Genomic DNA, 20809 nt, shown 5'->3' with positions numbered 1-20809 from the left:
CTAGAAATGTACAGAAATAAAAAAAACAAAAAAACAAAAAATAAATTATCAAATCTTATCTGTTCGTAATCGAGCAAAATTAATCATCCAAAAATTCGGTTATATTACATTAGATCTAAATTGATCGAATATTATTCATTCAAAAATAAAATATTATTTGTATAGTAATACAAAGAATGATCTTTATTAAAAAAAAAAGAAAAGAAAAGAAAAGAATAATATTTCCAATATCATTGATTTGCTATTATCACGCGATAAGGTGGAAATAAATTGTCTTGAGGAGGAGGTTTAAGGTTTGGAAAGAAAGAAAGGCAGGTAACTGGATCGATTTTACAATACGATCGTGTATAAACCTATGTAAAAAGAGGAAAAGAAAGAAAGAAAGAAAAAAAGAGAAAGAGTGAGAGTGAGGGGGCGGAAAAGTGATGGAATAGTTGCGTGAATAACGTGTGTGTTGAACGAACGTATTATATATCTACCATACCGCGAATACGTGAGCGCATGCGTATTGGAAAAAGACAAGTTGCCTAGAACACTATGCGCCGATGATTGTGTACGAGGTGGGGGTGGTAGTAGTAGTACTGGTGGTGGTGGTGGTGGTAGTTGTACAACGTTACGATACGACGCGTTGTAAGGACGTACGAAAAGAAAGAGGGTGCAAGAGGAATTGTGACGCCGTAGTCAGAGCAACCCGTCGAACAGCGGCGTATCGTGTTAAGCAGTATTTACGGAGCATACCGCGAGCTAAACTTGTTCTTTCTCGTGTCAAATTCTCGTAAGTGTGATATTTCCCGATTAGGATGATAAATGTTTCAAAATTCATATATTAAAAATAAACAACGTCAAATCTACGTTGTTGTTATTATTATTTGTAAACTTCTAATCGAGTTAAATGATAGTTGTTATCGAGTTTTTTTATAAAGAAAAAATCATAAATATCATTTGGAATTGAAAATATCTTAGTATACCGTTATAATTATAACGATTTATGTATATTAGTTGTGTGGATATACATAAAAGTGACTTTATAGTTTTATCGACAATGTTATAAACAGTTAGTCTCAACGATTTTGTTCTAAGTAACAATTTACTACTATTCCAAGCCAACCAATCGATCGATCATAGCTGACCTCGTTAAGAACGTAAAAATAGCCTTTTCGTTTATTGTATATAAAGATTATATATACATATATATATATATATACACATGAAATACGTAGTATAAATAATATTATTTCCTTTTTTTTTTATTAGACTTCTTAAAACATTGAAATACTTGAAAATATGAATTTTGATAAGAATAATTTGTTCATCTTTCGATTCGTTCGGACAGTTTGAATTTCGGCATTGTAAATTGATTATCGGCACCCCCTGAACGACATCGAATACTTTCTGGTGGCGTTGAGATAATAAAAAGTAAACAGATGAATCAACTACCGTATACAGGAGGGCAATATACTATATAGGGCCGTAAAGAACGAATAGGGAGAAACGGTGATGCTTGAAAGAAAGTAGGTACGGTTCCTCCTGCATACTATTCTACGTCAACGTTATCCGCTTGCGGAGTTCCACCCTTCCTGAAAGGCAGACGCTCTCACTTACTCGGAGATTTTCGCTCTTGTATATATATATATATATATACGCAAACTCCGAGGGTCCATGTGATTTGATTACGTTACTAATACGTACCGTATGCCAACCCTAATCGTTGGGACACGCATGCACGCTCGCATTTCTACTCCCTCTACTGTTATGTGATCTTTTCTTTCTTATTTTTTTCTTTTCTTTGCTTTTTTAATAATCATTCTAAATTGAATTTCATTTATAATAGCCCATTTATCACAACACCAATTTGTAAGATTTTTCTTATAAAGATCAATGATTTCTTAGAAATTTTTAAACGATCCTAACTTATGATTCATACGTATAATATGTATGTAAGTCAGCCAATTATTCAGTCAATTGATAAACTTTCAATGTCTTTTTACAGACTTTTTACATCGTTTGCATTCTCTTGACTTTTTCTTTTTACATTAATTAGTATAACGTAATCCTCAAGCAGTCTTCCTTTAATTAACATTCCACGAGAATAAATCTTTTGCATTTAACTTAAATGCGTTCTACCGAACTCGGACTCGAGTTCTCGACAAGATACAAAGTATCGGTTTGAGTGTCTTAAATCAGTTCACGATAAATGAGCGACCTCATTATACGATGAAACCATCTGTCGACTGCATTCTTTACATCCTGTTACGAGGAAAGTATTCGATTACGAATAAGTAAATCTGATTGCATGTTCAATTGAACACATTTTCTTATAGTTCACGTTGAATTACTTTAGAACACTTACACGTTCCAATTTCACGTGTCAGTTAGAAACAGGTATTAGTTTGGACCAATCTTTATAATACACTATATAGAAACAAGTTTTATTAAACGTACTCGAGCACGCGGTAGCTACTAACACTACACTACACCTATAGAAAGAAGAAAAAAAAAAACAGAGGGAAACGACTAACCACCAGAACCTTTCTCATTCGTGTTAGTAGATATAGTAGTGGTAGTAGTGCCAGTGATCCTACGTGGAAGCATAAAACACAGTCTCGGAGTCCTTGCCGCAGCCTTGCGTTTTCTCCTTGAGGCTGAATTCTATTTAAATATACACGGCATGTAGAAGAGAACGAACGATGAAAGAGAAAGAGACAACTCTAAACGTACAGAACTGAGTTTCTCTTTCTTTCTCTTTCTTCCTTCCTTTCTTTTACTCCTTTATAATGCACTTTATAATCTTTCTCTTTCTCAATTTATTTTTTGTATACTTAGAATTTTTTTTTTTTTTTTAAAAGATTCATAAATTTTCCGCTACAAAGATAATTTTAGAAATAAATTAAATAAAAAAAATGTTACGTTGATGAAATAAAATGAATAAATTTGAAATAATCGTAGAACGTCGTTGTAATTTAAATTTTACGGAAGGGCATCTCGGTGGCAAGGATTCCTTTAGGGACAAAGAAACCGAAATATACATATATATATATACATACTTACGTGTCTCGTTTACCTTGGCGGTGGTCGTTCGCAAGTTCCTGTTCCCTCTCGAAGGTTTTTCGCTTTAGACTTGATCAATGCGATCATGATTCAAACTTTATCGATTAATATATTTTGATTTATAAGAACGAACGTATGTATCATAAGAGATCTGTAAAAATCTTTCACAAATTCTCACACATACAGAAATCTGTTGGTGAGAATAAAAAAATGGAGTGTGTCTCTCTATTTTGGGAATCGAATTGGTGGCGATGACGCGAATAACCAACCAAACTAACCACCACTGTAAAAATGTACATGCAAATGCGCATGGCGGCTGATGCACTTTTCTTACACGACCTTCGACTTGTTCGTTAACTTGAAGAAAAATAATCACTCGTCATCGTTCGTTGTTGACAACACCGTGGACCGATATAACAAGAAGAGGACACAGAGAGACACAGAGAATGAACAAAGGAATCATGAATCAGACACACGTAGGCAGTTACTAATTTTCTCTACAGAATCATACTACCTATTCGTTTTTATAGACACGGCTTACAGAGAATAAACTCGACCTCGATACACAATACGGTTTTGTTAATATATCTATACTGGTATATATTCATCCAATGACACAAACTTTTCTTCCCTTTTGTTCAATTTTCTCAGCAGAGTTAACTTTAAGTTTAACTCTTTTATTAACAGAGAGTAAATTATTATTACATATTATTATTACTTTTTTACAGTATATATTGTACATACTTTTATACAGTATATACATAATATATAATTTTATATATAAAATTATATTTTATAATATATTATAAAATATATTATTATTATTATTATTACTATATATATATATATTATATTTATATTTATTATATATATCTTGATTATATGTATATGTATTACTTTATATGTATTATTATTATTACTATAATATTACTATTATAATTTAGAGTATAGTAATATATTATTACTATTACTATAATATATTAATACATATTATTATTATTATTACACATTATTACTTATTTACAGTAAAGATAAATTTTATAAATTTGTTTTCGCAGATTTTATATCGAACCTTTATAAAGTCAATTTTCTAATATTTTTTTTTTACAGACTTATGAACCAAAGAATAAGAATAAAAAGAAGTAAATTAAACGAGAAATTATATCAATCAGGAAGTGACATATTTTCTTTTCCTTCTTTCTTAATCTTAACAAAATATGCTGATTCGTTTTGACGTGATCGAATCTCGAATAAAAAAGATGATTATCATTGGTTAGTGGTGTTTTATCTGTTGATGAAAAAACAAATAAATAAATAAGAGGAAACATTGAACGAGTATTACTACTACTACTACTACTACCACTACTACCACTACTATTGGCATGGCCCTGTTGTACGAGAACGTGCGACCTCCGACAAGTCTTCGACTTCCCGGTACGTGACTCAGGATCTTAAGAATCGAGAATCTCGTGGAGGATGAGCGCCAAGATTTCACTTGGCGGTCGCAATGCGAGCGACCACCAGTCAACAGTGAACCATCGTACTGGTAAACCATCGACGGGACTACTTCTCGCAAGACCATCCGTCAAAAGACCACCACCATCCCCATCGTCTAACAGTAAGACTCTTCTTATTTTTCATCGTCAGACAGTAAGACTCTTATTTTTCATCGTCATACATATTTTCGTCACCCTGGTTCTATTCTTTTTTTTTTCTTTTTTTCTTTTTTTACCTCACAATTTTAAATAATTTTTTTATCGATTTTTTTTACCTTTATAAAAACGTCATTGGCACATACGAAATATAAATCACGAATTGATTATATTAAAATATGAATTATTCATTAGGGATTCTTATTTAATTCTTTTTTAAAGATACAACGATTTCTTTTTATTTTTATTTTTTTTTGCGATATTTATGATAACATACTTATATTCGTTAACGATTTATTTTACACCTGTCATATATATATATATATATATATATATATATATATATATATATATATATATTCTTATTACTCATACTTATTTATTGCAAAATAATTTACAATCCAAATCGTCTGACTCGACTTAATCAAAAATATTACAAAGTATTGCTTAGGTTTTGAAAAAAGGAAAAAAGAAGAATATTTGATGAAATAAATACGAAATGAAAAACGTTTTCGTAATCGATTAGCAACCTGTCAATCTTTCGAGTCAAACGGCCCAATCGGAGCACACGTGTGACTTTTTCCCCCACCTTGATCGAATCAAGATTCATCGACTTATCCCTTTATTTCCTACTACCGAATCAGAATTACTCATTCAGTGTTGTAACTATCTACGGATACGTATTAAACGATGTCACGTCAAATTTTGCAATCAATTTATCGGATTAATGACACATACGTACGTACACATACACGCTCGTGCGTATAATAAACATGTAAACGTTTACACGAATACCAAGAAATCTCGCGGAATCTCACATTGTCATCGATATACGTATTTATATATATATATATAGTTGTTTGTAACATAGAATATATGAATATACACATTGAAAGATTGAGAATATAAACAAAGAATGTGTTCATTAGCATTAGAGGTGAGTGGCATCGAGGAAAGAACAGTCAAACGACGAGCAACCGTCCCTAAAGAGGAAACATTGCCCGAAGGTTCCAACGTTAGGACGTTAACGACTACGTTAGTGGACTGTGAAGACCAGAACAAGATGCCAGCCCTTACGTGTGCTTGTACTACTGCCACTTTACCGAGATTTAAGAAATTTCGACATGGCGGTAAGTTTTTAACATATTTTTCTTCTTATTTTTTATATATATATATATATATTTAATATAATATATTTAAATATATAATATATTTAATATTTAATATATATTTATTTAATATAATATATAATAATATAATATATTTAATATTTAATATAATATATTTAAATATGAAATTTATTTATTATTATATTATATAAATCAATTATTTTATTTATTTAAATATAAATGAATACATTTTTATTACTTAATATATACATATATATATATATATTTAGTTCATTTAAAATGATGTCAGAGATTTTATATATCATATTTATTTGTTTTATACACGAATAAAAGAACAAATACGAGTGTCGATAATAAAAATAAGGTTTCGATCAATGATTTCATTTGAACACGTGAAACATAATATGCAAGGAATACGTAATCGATGGATTACATTTTCAATATAACAATTTTAATTTTAAACTTAAACGTATGTAAATAGTAAGCGAATTATCATCGACTATTTGACGTTTCATATCTAATAAGAACTAATCGAATTACTACTCTCGTACGTTGAACGAGAACGATCGATTGTGTTAATTTAACACTTATTGAACATAATATTCTTTTTTTTTTCTTTTTCCTTTTCTTTTCTTTTCTTTTCTTTTCTTTTCTTTTTTCGTTACGTTCGTATGAAAAAAAAAGGCGATAATTAAATTATAAAAATAATATATATATATATATATATATATCTAAGAAATAATGACTTAATCGACTAAATATAGTTTGAATTTTGATACGCAATAGACAACATTCGTAGGTGATTTTTTTTCTTTTTTTTTTTTTTTTTTTTTTTTGTACGTATTCACACGTCACATTCTACGCAGATATAGCTACGATAAGTTTTCTTATCGACAAACCTTGCAACGTTGGATCGAAGCTAGTACATACATGCGATGAAACGTGTTTACGCGCATGCGCTTTTAAAGGTTCACATACTTCGTTATCATCATCGCGACTCTATACTACACGAAATAAAAAAAGAAAAGAAATAATAAAAAAAAAAAAGAAAAAATACCTACCATAAAAGTCTTGACATTTGGAATCTTTTCTAATTCATTGCAATGTGATGATACTATTTGCAAATATTGATCTTCTTCTTCTTCTTCTTATTATTATTATTATTATTATGCATAATATATCTTTTTCGTGAAAAAAATTTCAATGCGTTTTGTTTATTGTATATTCGTTCATCTCTTCTACGGAATAAGAATATTTCAATTTGATCGTGTTTATTATAAACATTTCTAAACAAAATTTTCCCTACTTTTGCGGAAAGAAAGAAAGAAAGAAAGAAAGAAAGAAAGAAAGAAAGAAAAAAATAATGTAAGATTAGTTCTAGATAAGCGATGGAAACTTTCTACAGAATCAACGAATTAGATCACTGATCGCGTAGCTATTAACAGACATAAACATACAACCATCCTCCGAAAGCTTTTCAATTTGTCTTTTTTTCACTCTCTCTCTCTCTCTCTCTCTCTCTCTCTCTCTTTCTCTCTTTAAATAGAATTCGAATGTTATTTTTATTTCGTTCAAATTTTTCATTTTCTAAAATACATACACACAGTGATATATATATATATATATATTCTTTCAAATAATTTCCCCTTCGTTCCATTTTTTTTTTGAAATTTCATTAGACACGTCATTTTCTTCTTACATTTGAAACATTTCGATACTTTGCTCTTACACTAACATGATTCTCGCTAAATCGTTAAGATCAGCTACGTCGGTTGGTGCATTGCAAGATGTCAATTGAGACAGTTCTAACAGGCGGTATAAACCTTTCGTGTACTAACTCATACACACACACACACACACATACATTTCTACACAGGTCGTATGTTTGTGCGCGCTCGCGGTCCTCTGTTTATCGCTCCTTCGAGCCGAACGATGTTCGCGTGTATGATGTCAGAGTCTATCTTTGGCCACAGAGAGTAGATGACCACGCACGAAAACTCGTGTTCGCTGGCACACACACACACACACACACACACACACACACACATTAACTACCCACCCCTAAACATCTCCCCCCACCCTTATTTCTTTCAGTCCACCTATCATAACTTTACCCATTCTTCAGTTTTCTATTTAAAATTATTGTCATCAAATCAAAACGTCATCGTCATCGTCATCGTCATCATCGTCATAGTTGTCGATTATTATCAATCAAACGATAACATTTTTCTTACAAAATTTAACCGTAATTATGTTGATAAAATTTAAAGATTATTAAGCGAACATTTTAATATGATTTAATTTATTTTCATTTAGTTTTTTGATTTCTCTTTTATCAATTTTTTTTTTTTTTTTTTATTGGATTATTTCTAAAAGAAAAGAAAGAATAGTAATATCGTATCGTTTCTTATCGATTGTACAGACAGATGCTTCGGTTAAAAGTCGATCAAATAACTAATTGGATTCATATACATATATGAGTGTGTATTTGTCATGTGGTTGCTTCTTAAAAGAAGTCCTTTTGAATTATGCAAATGAATTAAGTAAGTAAACGTGTGTGTATATATATATATATATTATATTATTTCTCAGGGAACTTTCGGGATAAGAAACATTGCACGCTTATTATTTTTTTTTTGTCATTTTTCTCTTAATTTCTTTTTTTTTTTTTTGTCGTCGTCGTTAAATAGAGATTATCAACGAATTAAGAAAATAAAACGTATGCGTGTTGACGACATATTAAGAACAGCTGAAAAAATAATAGTGACCTAGCTTCTTCTTCTTCTTCTTCTTTTAAAAAATGATTTTCTTTTCGACATGTTTAAAATTATTATAAAAAAAATAAAAAAAGAATTGAATACGTTTGAAATCTTTGTCGTTCGCGCATTTGTCATAAGACAAAATTTAAAAGTAAAATAAATAAATAAATAAATAAATAAATAATGAAAGAAATATTCATTTGAAAAATTGTGTGCATTTTCGTATAAACGTTTTTCTCGGTATGTATTAAATGTTTAATGCCAAAGATTGCACTCAAAGATAGCATGGAAGAAAGTTTTTCTTGTATCTTGCTGAGCACGTCGTATACTTTCTACTTTAAGAAAACGAAGTGTATATACTTATATATATATATATGTATGTATACTTACATATACACCGTATAAGTAAGTACATATTCACTCATTGTCAGTTAGAATATATCTCTATCTATTATTCTTGATTTTGATAACGACGAGTAAAATAATAATCATTATTATACTTGTTTCTACCTCTTCACCATTATCAATGACCAACTTTTCACGCGTTCGATCTATCGATAGATTATTATTACCTGTTCGCTTTTATATAAGTAAACACGAGTTATTACCTCATAACGATATATTCATATTGGTTTGTTTTTTTTTTTTAATCGTGAACTTTGTCATCGATTATTATAAAAAAATTATTATTTTAATATGCATATATATATATATATATATATATAAAGAAATAATTATTATAGAAAAAAAAAAGAAAAGGGGAAACCCTGTGCGACACAACGGAGTATATGCGACGTGTAACGAACGACTCGTGGTGACTCATCGCTAGGTTTCATCGTGTGTGTGTATGTGTACGAGCACTTACGAGATCGCATGTATATTATATGTGTGTGTTTATGTGTGTATGTATATATATGTATTTGTACGCTTATGCAGCGACCTCACATCGCGCGAGCGCAGCCTATCGACAGTGCTGTAGCTATTACCAAGAAGACAATCCTGTTTCAACACAACACTAAAATGTTACAAATTTTCGATAAGAAGTTCTCTTTGATTTCGATTAATCGTTTTTCTGTTTTCTTATTTTTTTTTTATTTTTTTTTTTATTTTCATTCTTTTTTTCAACGTTAAACAATCCGTAGGTTTGAATTTAATATCGTAGCGATAAGATGAAACTCTCTCTCTCTCTCTCTCTCTTTCTGTCCGTATCAGCAAGAAGGCTAGATTACGTCATGATATGATCGGATCATCATCGTAGAACATATACTATTGTTCCACTTTGAGTCACTGTACTTTCAATGACGTTACGTTAAATCAACGCACTCTTTTTTCTCTGGACGAAGACGGCAAAGAACTTTAGGTCCTATGAAATGAAATACATATAGTTAACTCAGCTCGAAGAAGAAATAAATATCCAAAGAATAATCATATACATATCTATCTCTACATATTTTCTTTCGTTCGATAATCTCGTATACTTTAATAACGCGATATCCATATCTTAAGTTTGTAGAATACGATTATACCTCATGGAACTAACGAATACACCTTTATCGTAATATTTATTTTTATAATATAAAATATCTAATATAAATATATATTTTCTAAAAAAAACTAAAGAGATAAAATATTAAAATGTTGAAATAAAATCAATTAATAATTTAGTCGCAAATTGAAAATGTAAAATAATATTTCGAGATATTCAAAATGGCGGCTGAAATAGATCGATACCGTCATAAACGCGTAAGGTTAAACGTAAAGTAAATTAAGAAAGGAGACGTTGGTAACTATGATTTGAAGTAGATATTTATTAGATTTGTTTGTAATTGAAAATAGGAGATTATTTGGTGGCTTGATACGCTCCTTGGAAAAAGAGCGTTCGCGTTTGCTGCCGGTGACTCGAGTCCGCGAGTATTCCTCCTCATCGTCCTCCACTCCACTCAACAGAGTCTACGGACTATACGTTCCTCCGCAGCGGCGCAAGCGACGGTAAGCGCAAACCACAACGACGACGAGAAGGGAAGGAAGTCGGCGGGTCCCCTCAGTTTTAACTCGTCGGCCGTACCGATCGGATCTACCGATCGTCAACGACGCGTTTAGTTTATTATATCTTTATTTTTTTTATTCTCTTACTTTTTCCGCTTACTATTTTATTATTATTTCCTTTTTTTCTTATTTACTTACTTACTTACTTACTTACTTACTTACTTAGCTAGCTAGCTAGCTAGCTAACTCTAGCTAGGTTATCTCTAGCTAGTTGAACTATTTTTTCTTCTTGAACTTTATCAGTCGACCGTGAAACGCGTCTCGAAACTTACAAGTTTCACACAAAAGTAGTAGTTGTTTCTTAATAAACGTTATTTACTTTCGGAGCACGCGTCACAACCTAAAATAGGGAAAGAGGAAGAACAGAGCCTGACTCCGTTACGCTCGAAAAAACATGCTACCGCGAAAAGATCGGCACAGGGGCCGGCGGACCCGCGTGCCGAATCATTCCTAAACGATTTCCTACCGTCTTCCTCGTATTATTCTTCTTCTTCTTTCAAACACGAGGAACTTTTTCTTCCTTCTTCTTCTTCTTCTTCTTCTTCTTCCTCTTCCTCTTCCTCTTCCTTTACCTCATCTTCTTATCTTTCTTTATCACTTTTCGTTTCTTCTTACTTCCTTACGATATTCTTCCCCCCTTTTTTCTACTTCCTTTCTATCGTTGTCATCTTTTCTTACTTTTGCCATTTGTCATAAACGGTGTGCTTCGTTGATCGCACGTGGATTACTCTTTAATTGATCATAAGAAAAGCTTTCTCATGATCGTCAAACGCCAAAGTGCAACCTCGTGAATCGAGCTTAACGAAGGTTCTGCGTCAGCGACCCCTTGCAAGGCGGTTACCCGTCTCGTCGTAAAGGCGAACCGGTTCGACGAATCGGGAAAAGGTAGGTGGTTCTAAAGAATTGCGACGGTTTCTGACCCTTCCTTTGGCCACCTTTTCTTTTAATCGGTCTTTCACTTTCTTTATTTCTTCCTTCCTTCCTACCAACCAACCAACCAACCAACCAACCTTCTTCCGCTAATATTTCACCTTGCTTTTTATCTTCCCATCTTTTCATAGGTCAGGAACCCGATCTGATTTGAAAATTGCCGCGGTTTTTGCGCGGAAACAAATGCCCGCGAATTTTCCTCAGCTACGATTAATAATTATCAATCACACATATTTTATTTGATATTATTCATCGTAAAATTGTTATTAATGCTTTTAGTAACTGCTGTACTTTCGAAACTTTCTTTTTATCTCGATTGAAACTACCGAGTCTAGGAAGTCTAGGAATGGCAATAAATTAGCTCCGTTTCTCTCGTAGTTGGCACGTCCCCCATTGGCAATCGGAAAATGTAAATACAACGCATAACGTTAACATAATAGATGAAAGAATAAAAAGTAAGACCAATTGCAAGATAGTTGCACCTGAGTACTCGTTAAACGATCGTTAATGACACTAAATAATATCATTTTTCAACGTAAAGAAAATTCCATTCGTTCGAACGATCAATAATTCGATAGATCGATCAAGTTCATTGGAATCTTGAATAAAAATTTATTGAAATATTACATTTCACAAAAGCAATACATACTTATCTTTGATAATCGATTAATAAGAAATTGAAATATTTCACGATGACAAATGATACCATAATGAATCATTTCGTGTTTTTTTTTCTTTGATAAATTATTTAATCGTTAATAAATAAAATGATGACGAATCTTTCGAAATATTTATTAAAAAGGGTTTAAGAACCTTTCGTCTTCTCGCGGCGACAAAAGTTCAAAAGCAGCACCAACAACACCAGCACCCAGCACCAAGCACCAGCAACAGCAGCAGCAGCAGCAGGTGCTGGCGCTACACCTGTCCGCAGGCTGAGAGCACCGGTCAGCTTGTGCACCGAGGTCCGCTCGAAGCGTCGAATTCCACTGTGTTTACTCATTCGAAAAGAACGTTGTTCCAGCCGAAGACTCCCGTAGTCGGCCGAGTCTAAGAGAAACCCTCGCGTGTCCTCGATGGCGCTTAACCATTCAAAACTTCTTCGATTCAAACAAAAATAAACTTTATATTCTTTAACAATAAGATCTTAATAATGTGTGTATCTATGTGTGTGTGTGTGTATGTGTGTTGGTATTCAATTTTATATATATTTATATATTTATGTGTTTTCTCTGCGTACGAGTGTGTATAAGAATGTATGATGATTCTGTATGCACAATTTATTTTGAAAAAAAAAGAAAAAAGAAAGAGAATGCAACAGTCTAGAAGAGGAGGAGGAGGAGGAGGAGGAGGAGGAGGAGGAGGAGGATGGTGAAATAGAAAAAGAAAGACTGGGCCAGGGAGCAAGCAGCCTCTTCACCTTCTAATATTAGTTAACTGAGTCACTACGCGATTCTCCCCAATCCTCCGACGTCTTCTTCTTCGTCGTAGTCGTAGTCGTTGTCGTTGTCGTTGTCGTCGTTGTCATTTGGACAAATAGTAGTATCAAGTCCGTTGGCACGGCATTGACACAAAATCAAACGTTTTCTCGGGTCACCGCGTTGACAACACAGGTCATTGAGTCCATGCGAAAACATTCCTTTTGACGTTTCCATACGGAAACTGTTTTGAGGAAACAGGTTTTTAACCCTCAATGAAATTGAGTTGTTAATATTGACGGAAATAGAAATTTATTTGGAATTTGTAAATAATATATAATTAATTATTTTATATATGTTAATTTGATGAGAGAGAAATATAATTATATGATATTTTGATCCTAGTTTTCTTATTTTTATTGTTGTTGTTCTTCTTCTTCTTATCAACAAGTTTTATAATCGTTTAATTATTTTACTCGTCGTTCAATGTGTCTTGTTAACAATATCTTTGATACGAACATTTTAATTTAAGTTTTCATCGTAAATAAAAGTTTGAATAATTTGACGAGCTTTTGTATTTTTGTTATTGTTTAATCAAATCGATAAAAATCCTGAAGATTTGTTCTCTCGATGAAGACATAACGAAAGAACTTCGAACAAATCTCGCGGTATATCACGTAATTTCTAAATCAGGACATCGTGGCATACGGTGGTTGGGTTCTTTCGTAACGTCGAAGACGTTGGTCGTATTCCAACTTCCAAATTAGAATTGTGTTCTATGCTCGTGCTACACTCATAATGATTAAACGTCATTTTTAGAATGATGAATGCCGATCATGTTCAACGTTGTCTTTGTAAATTCTGATTGACTGCATTCATGAGAAATTTCTTTCTTTTGTACACTTTCATTTAAAAGTATCATTGATTCTAAACTCACACTTAAGTTTCTTATCGATAGTTTTATAATAAACTTAACACACACACACACACATGTAGGTACAAATGCTTGAATATTGTTTCAAGAAAATATTTGTCGGGAAATAATTTTCAATAAATATTTTTAATCCTATATTTATACGTATATTTATAAAATCATTTTCAAAGGAGATACGATTAACTGGTATCAAAGAGAACGATTGACTTTATTAACCTTGGAAGATGTCGTTCATAAACGACCTGAAATAATGGCGGTAGCTTGCATTGCATAATAATCAACTAGCACCGTCGTCGTCGTCGTCGTCGTCGTCGTCGTCGTCGTCGTCAAAGCGAGAGTGAAAGCAACTCTCGTCGTAGATGCTAGTTCTGGGCACATTAGAATCGTCTAACCGCAATGGTATGGCAGCTTATGATCGTATCTTCTATTTCTTACAATTAACTGTAGATAACCAATTATATGGTGCTGTATAACATAACGAAACTTTTATTTCGTTTCGTACATTCATCATACTGATATTATTCCGTAAAAGTGGTCAAAAATCATTTTCATCATATTTATTTATTTGGTTCCTCTTGTATTTCTAATTTAACATACATCGTAATCGTAAAAAATATTTCGGTAGAGGCTTTTTTTTTTTTAATGTGGAACTCAAGTCATTGCACCGATAAAATCATCTGAAGAAAAACAAGCAAGATGAATCGGGGAAAAAGAAGAAAAAAACTATTTATAAAAAGACACATTGAAATATACTGGGCTGTTATCGTTCGTTTTAAGCAGAGAAAGCTTAAAATAAGTATTAAAAAAAAGAAGCATCTCAACGGCATCTGTTTCGATGCTTTTATTGTGAAGAAGAAGCGAAAGGGGAAATAAAGATAAGGCCTATAAAAATCCTCACTCAGGGGCATTACTTTCGTTCATCTTTAAACTATACGGCTTATGCTATAAATATATATATATATATATGTGTTCATACACACATCGTAGTTTTGTGATTCACGATTGGATTCTCGTTCATCAAAAAATCCCTCTGATTATCTTCTTATCTTTTTGATCGCGTAATTTCTATTTCGTCTTAATGAGATTTTTCGAATTCGATAAAATCATGATAAAATAATCATATTTATTAAATTATCATTCGAAATTATTTTTATAATGAACGATAAAATAATCATTATTATTAGATTATTCGTTAGAATATTTTCAAGACGATAGGAAGTCTAATATATGTTTAACATCGTTTATATGTATGTAGTTACATACATATATCGACACGTAAAGCATTTTAATATTCGATAGAGGAAAACATATCTATGCTTTAGGCACCCTAACTGACTAATCCCACTGTCCACAACTCTATCTAGTAGTCAATATCTATGCGTAGAATATCTCCTCCCTAGTATACACGATTACGTTACTGCTAGAAAATGTACGAGGAAACCATATAAATGATTAGGTGTGCGTGCACAGATATACAGTGTTTGATAGTCGTTGTTGAAATATTTGCATATATACATTTGAAAAGAAATTATACAAAAAAAATATTTCAAATAAAAAGAAATGATTTCATTTCTGCCAATTCATCGTCATCGTCGTCATCGTCGTCATCATCATCGTCTGAAACAGATCGCAACATTTTGACATTAGAAAACGTACGAGAAAACCCCATATAAATGATTAGGTGTGCGTGCACAGATATACAGAAGAAATTATACAAAAAAAATATTTCAAATAAAAAGAAATGATTTCATTTCTGCCAATTCATCGTCATCATCGTCTGCAATAGATCGCAACATTTTGACAAGAAACTTATCTTTGTTTTCCATCGCATCGTTAAAGTACACCCACGCTTAATAACCTCCCGTCAATTTATGTTTTCAAAAGATACAAACTTACACCTGTTCCCTGAAATAAGCGAGAAAGATTAGCACGAATCGACCTCGAACAAATGGCCAGCAGACGTTTTTACCCTGACATAAATAGGATTAATAATAATAATAATAATAATAATAATAATAATAATAATAATAATAATAATAATAATAATAATAATAATAATAATAATGCGTTAATTCGTATCTAATTATATCTTTTTTTGGAATGATTTTTAGTGTTGTCTTTGGGAAGGAGTCTCGATGTAACAGTACCAGAAATCGCTGATAAACAGCGTTATCAACGTCAACGTCAGAAGCTATTGGAACTTCCTCTAGATCGTCGGTATCAACAACAACAACAACAACAACAACGAGAACATTATAAACGTGGAATAGGAGGGGTTGAAGAAGAAGAAGAAGAAGAAGAAGAAGGTAACGAGGGAAAAAAGGAAGAAGCTCAATGTCGACTCTAGTGTGCTGTGAGCCGGTGTCGGCCGGACGGCCGCGAGACAACCTGAAACTCGTTTTGAACCGCAGTTTGAGCGAGCCAGGTCCACCGGCGACGTCCTCGTGCTTCCTCTCGTCACCGACGTCGCCCGTATCGCCAAGTCCCTCGACTACCAGCAGCGTCGACAGTTGCATCACCGACGTTAGCGGAATAACCGACATTGCCAGCAGCATCAGCAGCACCACCAGTAGCAGCAGTAGTACCAGTAGCAGTGGTATCAATTGCAATAGTAGTGCCACCAGTAGCATCATCGATAACGAACCTCCTATTAGCAGCGATTTACATCGTCATTATCATCATCATCATTACCATCATCATCATCTTCATCATCATCATTACCATCAACACCAACTTCATCCTCTGTCAGCTTCGAAACGTTGTAAACTGGAGACGGTTAGCCTTCCCGCGAGTCCTTGCTCAGAGAGCAACAGTCTTCAAAAACAATTAGTTCTACAAAGAACCCGTACCATAACGCCCAATGAATTGGCTCAACGAATTCTTCAACATCAAACGAACAGCAGTCCTGTGCTCTTAGATTGTCGACCATTTATTATTTACAACGTCAATCATATCAGAGGTGCCATCAACGTTAATTGTTCCGATCGATTCAACAGACGACGTTTGCAATTGGGAAAAGCAACATTGGCCGATCTTGCTACTGCCAGAGAAGGCAAGGAAATCTTACGAAGAAAAACAATACAGAGAAGTCGTCGTTTATGACGACTGCACCGCCGAACTGGAGTACCTTCCTATTCAACATCCCTTGTTTCTGGTATTGGCTGCTCTCGTAGAGGACAATCGAGAACCCGCTTTACTTATCGGTAAGTAATCCAATTATTTTCTTTTATCTGATCGTAATATAGATTAAATCGAATTATTTTCTCGTTATTATCAATAAACTATATCGTGTTAAGTAATTAAGGGTTTTGACAAATTGTCAAATATTTTCAATGTTTCTATTAGTTTGTAATTTTCAATGATCGCGTAGGTGGATGGATACTTAAGAACGATGATTCTCGTATATCGTGAAAAGATAATAGATTCTTAAAGAAGGAGAGAGAGTAACGTTGTTCTGTGATTAAAAGTTGCTTCGTACTAGTATAGAGACCTTGAGGTTTTTATCTCGATTTCATACTAACGTAGATACATATGTAGTCATATATATACACATTTGTCAACAGATAATTTTAATTGAAATATCATCCTTCGAGAAATAACAGATAAAAATGAAAATTAAGTACAAACAATAATTGTCTTCTTGAAATGAAAAATTAAATGTGGAAAAGAGAATGGTTGTTCATCGTCATCGTCATCGTCGTCGTCGTTTGCATGAAAAAGTTTCCACGCTCCGTTTTCGAACTTTCCGAAATAACGATGATGTTATTAGGATGATATTCTTGCCCGTTACTTCTACAGCCAACCCCACCAAACAACCGCCTCCGTATCTTCTAACGCGTAAAATTTTCCCACGTTATTTTTTTTTTTTCATCCTCATTTTACCCGCACCATTTTCGTTTCTTACGAACGTTGCCAAGATGAGAAAGAACTTTTGTCTTTTGAGACAATTTCGTCACGACGCACACAGTCCAACTCTATTTCAATATTCATTTTAATTACATTTTCAACGAAATCAAAGTTTAAATTGTTATTTATTTTAATTATATTTCTAATATAATAAAATAATATATTTTATATATATTATTAGTTGTGTGGCATTAGGAACTTGAAGGTTCATTGCAGCAAATACCGAATTCCGCCATTGTTCCTGTTCCTGAGCGCGATCCTTCCATTCGCGGTCTTCATATCCTATTTATATATTATATTAATATTAATATATACAATATTATATTATATATATTTATTTAATTATTTATATATATTTATATTAATATTTTTTTATTATATATAAATATAAAATAATAAATATAATATAAATAATAAATATATATACTTTATATTATATTAATATAATTATTTTAATAATTATTTTAATATTTATTATATTATTAAATATTAATAATTACTATAAATTATATTACTATAATATAATTTTATTATATTTATATATTTTATATATAAATTATTTTATATATAATAATTGTATATATATTACTATAATAAATATATATATAATATATTGTAATTTATTATATTTCTAATATAATAAAATTAAAATATTCTTCTTTCTTTTCAAATATTTCTAATTTCTAACAAACAAACAAAAATGGTTTCTTCAATAATTGGATTCAATGATATACTGAGAGAACAACAATTATGTTAAATGTTTTTCTCGTTTTGCACGAGGAAAGAAAAAAAAATAAACTAGATAAAAAATAATAGACTATTCTAGTTGGTGATTCCGGTGCGTGGACTTTTAAATGAAATTCAACTCTCTCGATATTGCGTAAACGTCAAGTCCCGGAGTTGAATGGAAAATGTTGAAGAGGAAACGTGGGAGGAGGAAGAAGAGTTTGAGGAAGGGGGTGAAGGGGATAGAACGTGCGATAGTCACCTACGAGCCGCGTATCACCACTAGGTCATAATCCTCTTAACAACCGGTAGTCAACTAACAATAAAACTCACATATACACATGCATGTATTACTATAATTCGAGCGTTACTTATTTATACTGACAACTAAACTCGTACTACTTTTTTTTTTATTTTTATTTTTTTTTTACATCTGTCTATATTCTATAATTAGAAGATTATGGGGTACTGAATTTTATCTCTCTCTCTGAAAATGTTTATATTTATTTCTTACCATATGGATAATTATAAGTAAAAGAGTAATACATTTTATTTGAAATATATTTATATTGCTGACATATAAAATATATATGACATATATATATATATATATTTTTTTTTTTTGTTTGTTTGCAACAACATTTCAATTAAAAGATATGTAAATTAAATATATAAATAAAAACAAAATAGAAATATTTATATATTTATATAGATGACGAGTTTCACTTTCAGTCTCACTCATTAACCCAATGACTGCCAACTACGAGATATCTCGTAGTGTGTGTTGCAATTTTAGATTAATTACAAATAGTTATTTTCGTAAGGAATTATTAAAAAGGTTGAAAAAATATTTATATGATGTAACAAACATTAATTATCAACTATTGTAAATACTATTACAATATGATATCAGTAACTTAATAATATTATATTTTCAATAATTAAAAGCAAGACGCTCTAAATATGTCTGCCAGTCAAAGGGTTAACCCTCACAAAGGGTTAATCAAAATAAAAAATATGTTATTCTTATTTTCTCAAAAATATTCGATATAAGTAAAGTTGAGTTAATATAAGTGTTAAAATACATTCAAAGATAGAGTTTGATTTTATTTTCTTTTTTTGTTTTTTTTTTTTTTTACCTCGACATGAAATAAAACGGTATAATTAGCGGATAAAAATTGTTGATAAAGAATATACAAGGTCGATAATGGGGAAAGGAACCGGTTGTTGATAAATTGACCGCCTAACGAGCAACCCCCTTGTTCCGTCGTGCTCTAATTAAATAACTTTTGACTAAATGGTATCTCATCCTTGATACTATCAAAAAAAGAAAAGAAAAATAATAATTACAAGAAAATACGTTTACGTAAAAATTGTAACACATTCGTATCCTTTTTTACAATGCAATTATTTCATTCGATGTTCGTATCCTTTTTTACAATGCAATTATTTCATTCGATATTCGTATCCTTTTTTACAATGCAATTATTTCATTCGATATTCGTATCAAAATTGTGTTAAAACGAAACTTAAATATGAATAGAAATAGAAGAGAAATCAAACGTATGGTATAATTTTGATTTCACAAAATGCATTTCATGATATTTTCATACGAGGTAAAACAAGTTTGAAAGGTAATAATGACTGTAAAGATATTTAACATGTTGGCATGTGGAAGTATGGTAAAACGTGTCATTATTTGACGTCAAATTAAATACGATAGTTACTTTTCACGTTAAGATTTTTTTTTGTTTTTTTTTTTTGGTACTTTTCTAGTTCTCGTATTTAGTTCGTATTTTATCAACATATCGATGTGCATTTCCGGTTATATTACTTTACAAAAAAAAAAAAATTTAACGACGAAAAAGGATACCTTCGAGTATTTCAATATTAATTATTTTTATTATTATTATTATTATTATTAATTTTATTTTATTTTATTAATTTACTAATTTTTATTTACTAATATTATTAGTAAATAATAATATTTAATATTTATTACTTATTATATATTATTATATTTAATAATAAGTTAATATTAATTTTATTATAACTATTTTTATAAACTATTAAATTTAAATTAATATTAATATAATATAATATTAATAATAATAAATAAAGTAATAATATTTAAATACTTGAAGTTATCTTTAATAATATTAATAATAATTATAATATTATTAGTTTTAACATTTAATTAATTAATATTACATTAATACTACTAATATTATTATTAATATTATCGACAACATAATATGTATAT

General features: G+C 31.3%; 1 protein-coding gene across 1 annotated transcript in view; it reads left to right on the top strand.

The window, feature by feature from the left end:
- Positions 1-796: 796 nt before the first annotated feature.
- The window catches only part of LOC107074382 (uncharacterized), a 60895-nt gene continuing 40882 nt past the window's right edge, over positions 797-20809 (top strand). Inside the window, 7 exon segments of the mRNA XM_089170884.1 lie at positions 797-1142; positions 3235-3524; positions 4159-4666; positions 5630-5830; positions 16026-16228; positions 16231-16986; positions 16988-17117. Of these exon segments, the coding sequence (XP_089027010.1) occupies positions 4525-4666; positions 5630-5830; positions 16026-16228; positions 16231-16986; positions 16988-17117 (1432 nt within the window). The 5' untranslated portion in view covers positions 797-1142; positions 3235-3524; positions 4159-4524.

Source organism: Polistes dominula, unplaced genomic scaffold, assembly GCF_049000335.1.
Source record: "Polistes dominula isolate Pdom_NZ unplaced genomic scaffold, Pdom_raw_medaka contig_79, whole genome shotgun sequence".
NCBI classification, from domain to species: Eukaryota; Metazoa; Arthropoda; class Insecta; order Hymenoptera; family Vespidae; genus Polistes; species Polistes dominula.
Note: the sequence above shows the minus strand (reverse complement) of the source record. Positions and strands in the feature narration are given on the sequence as shown.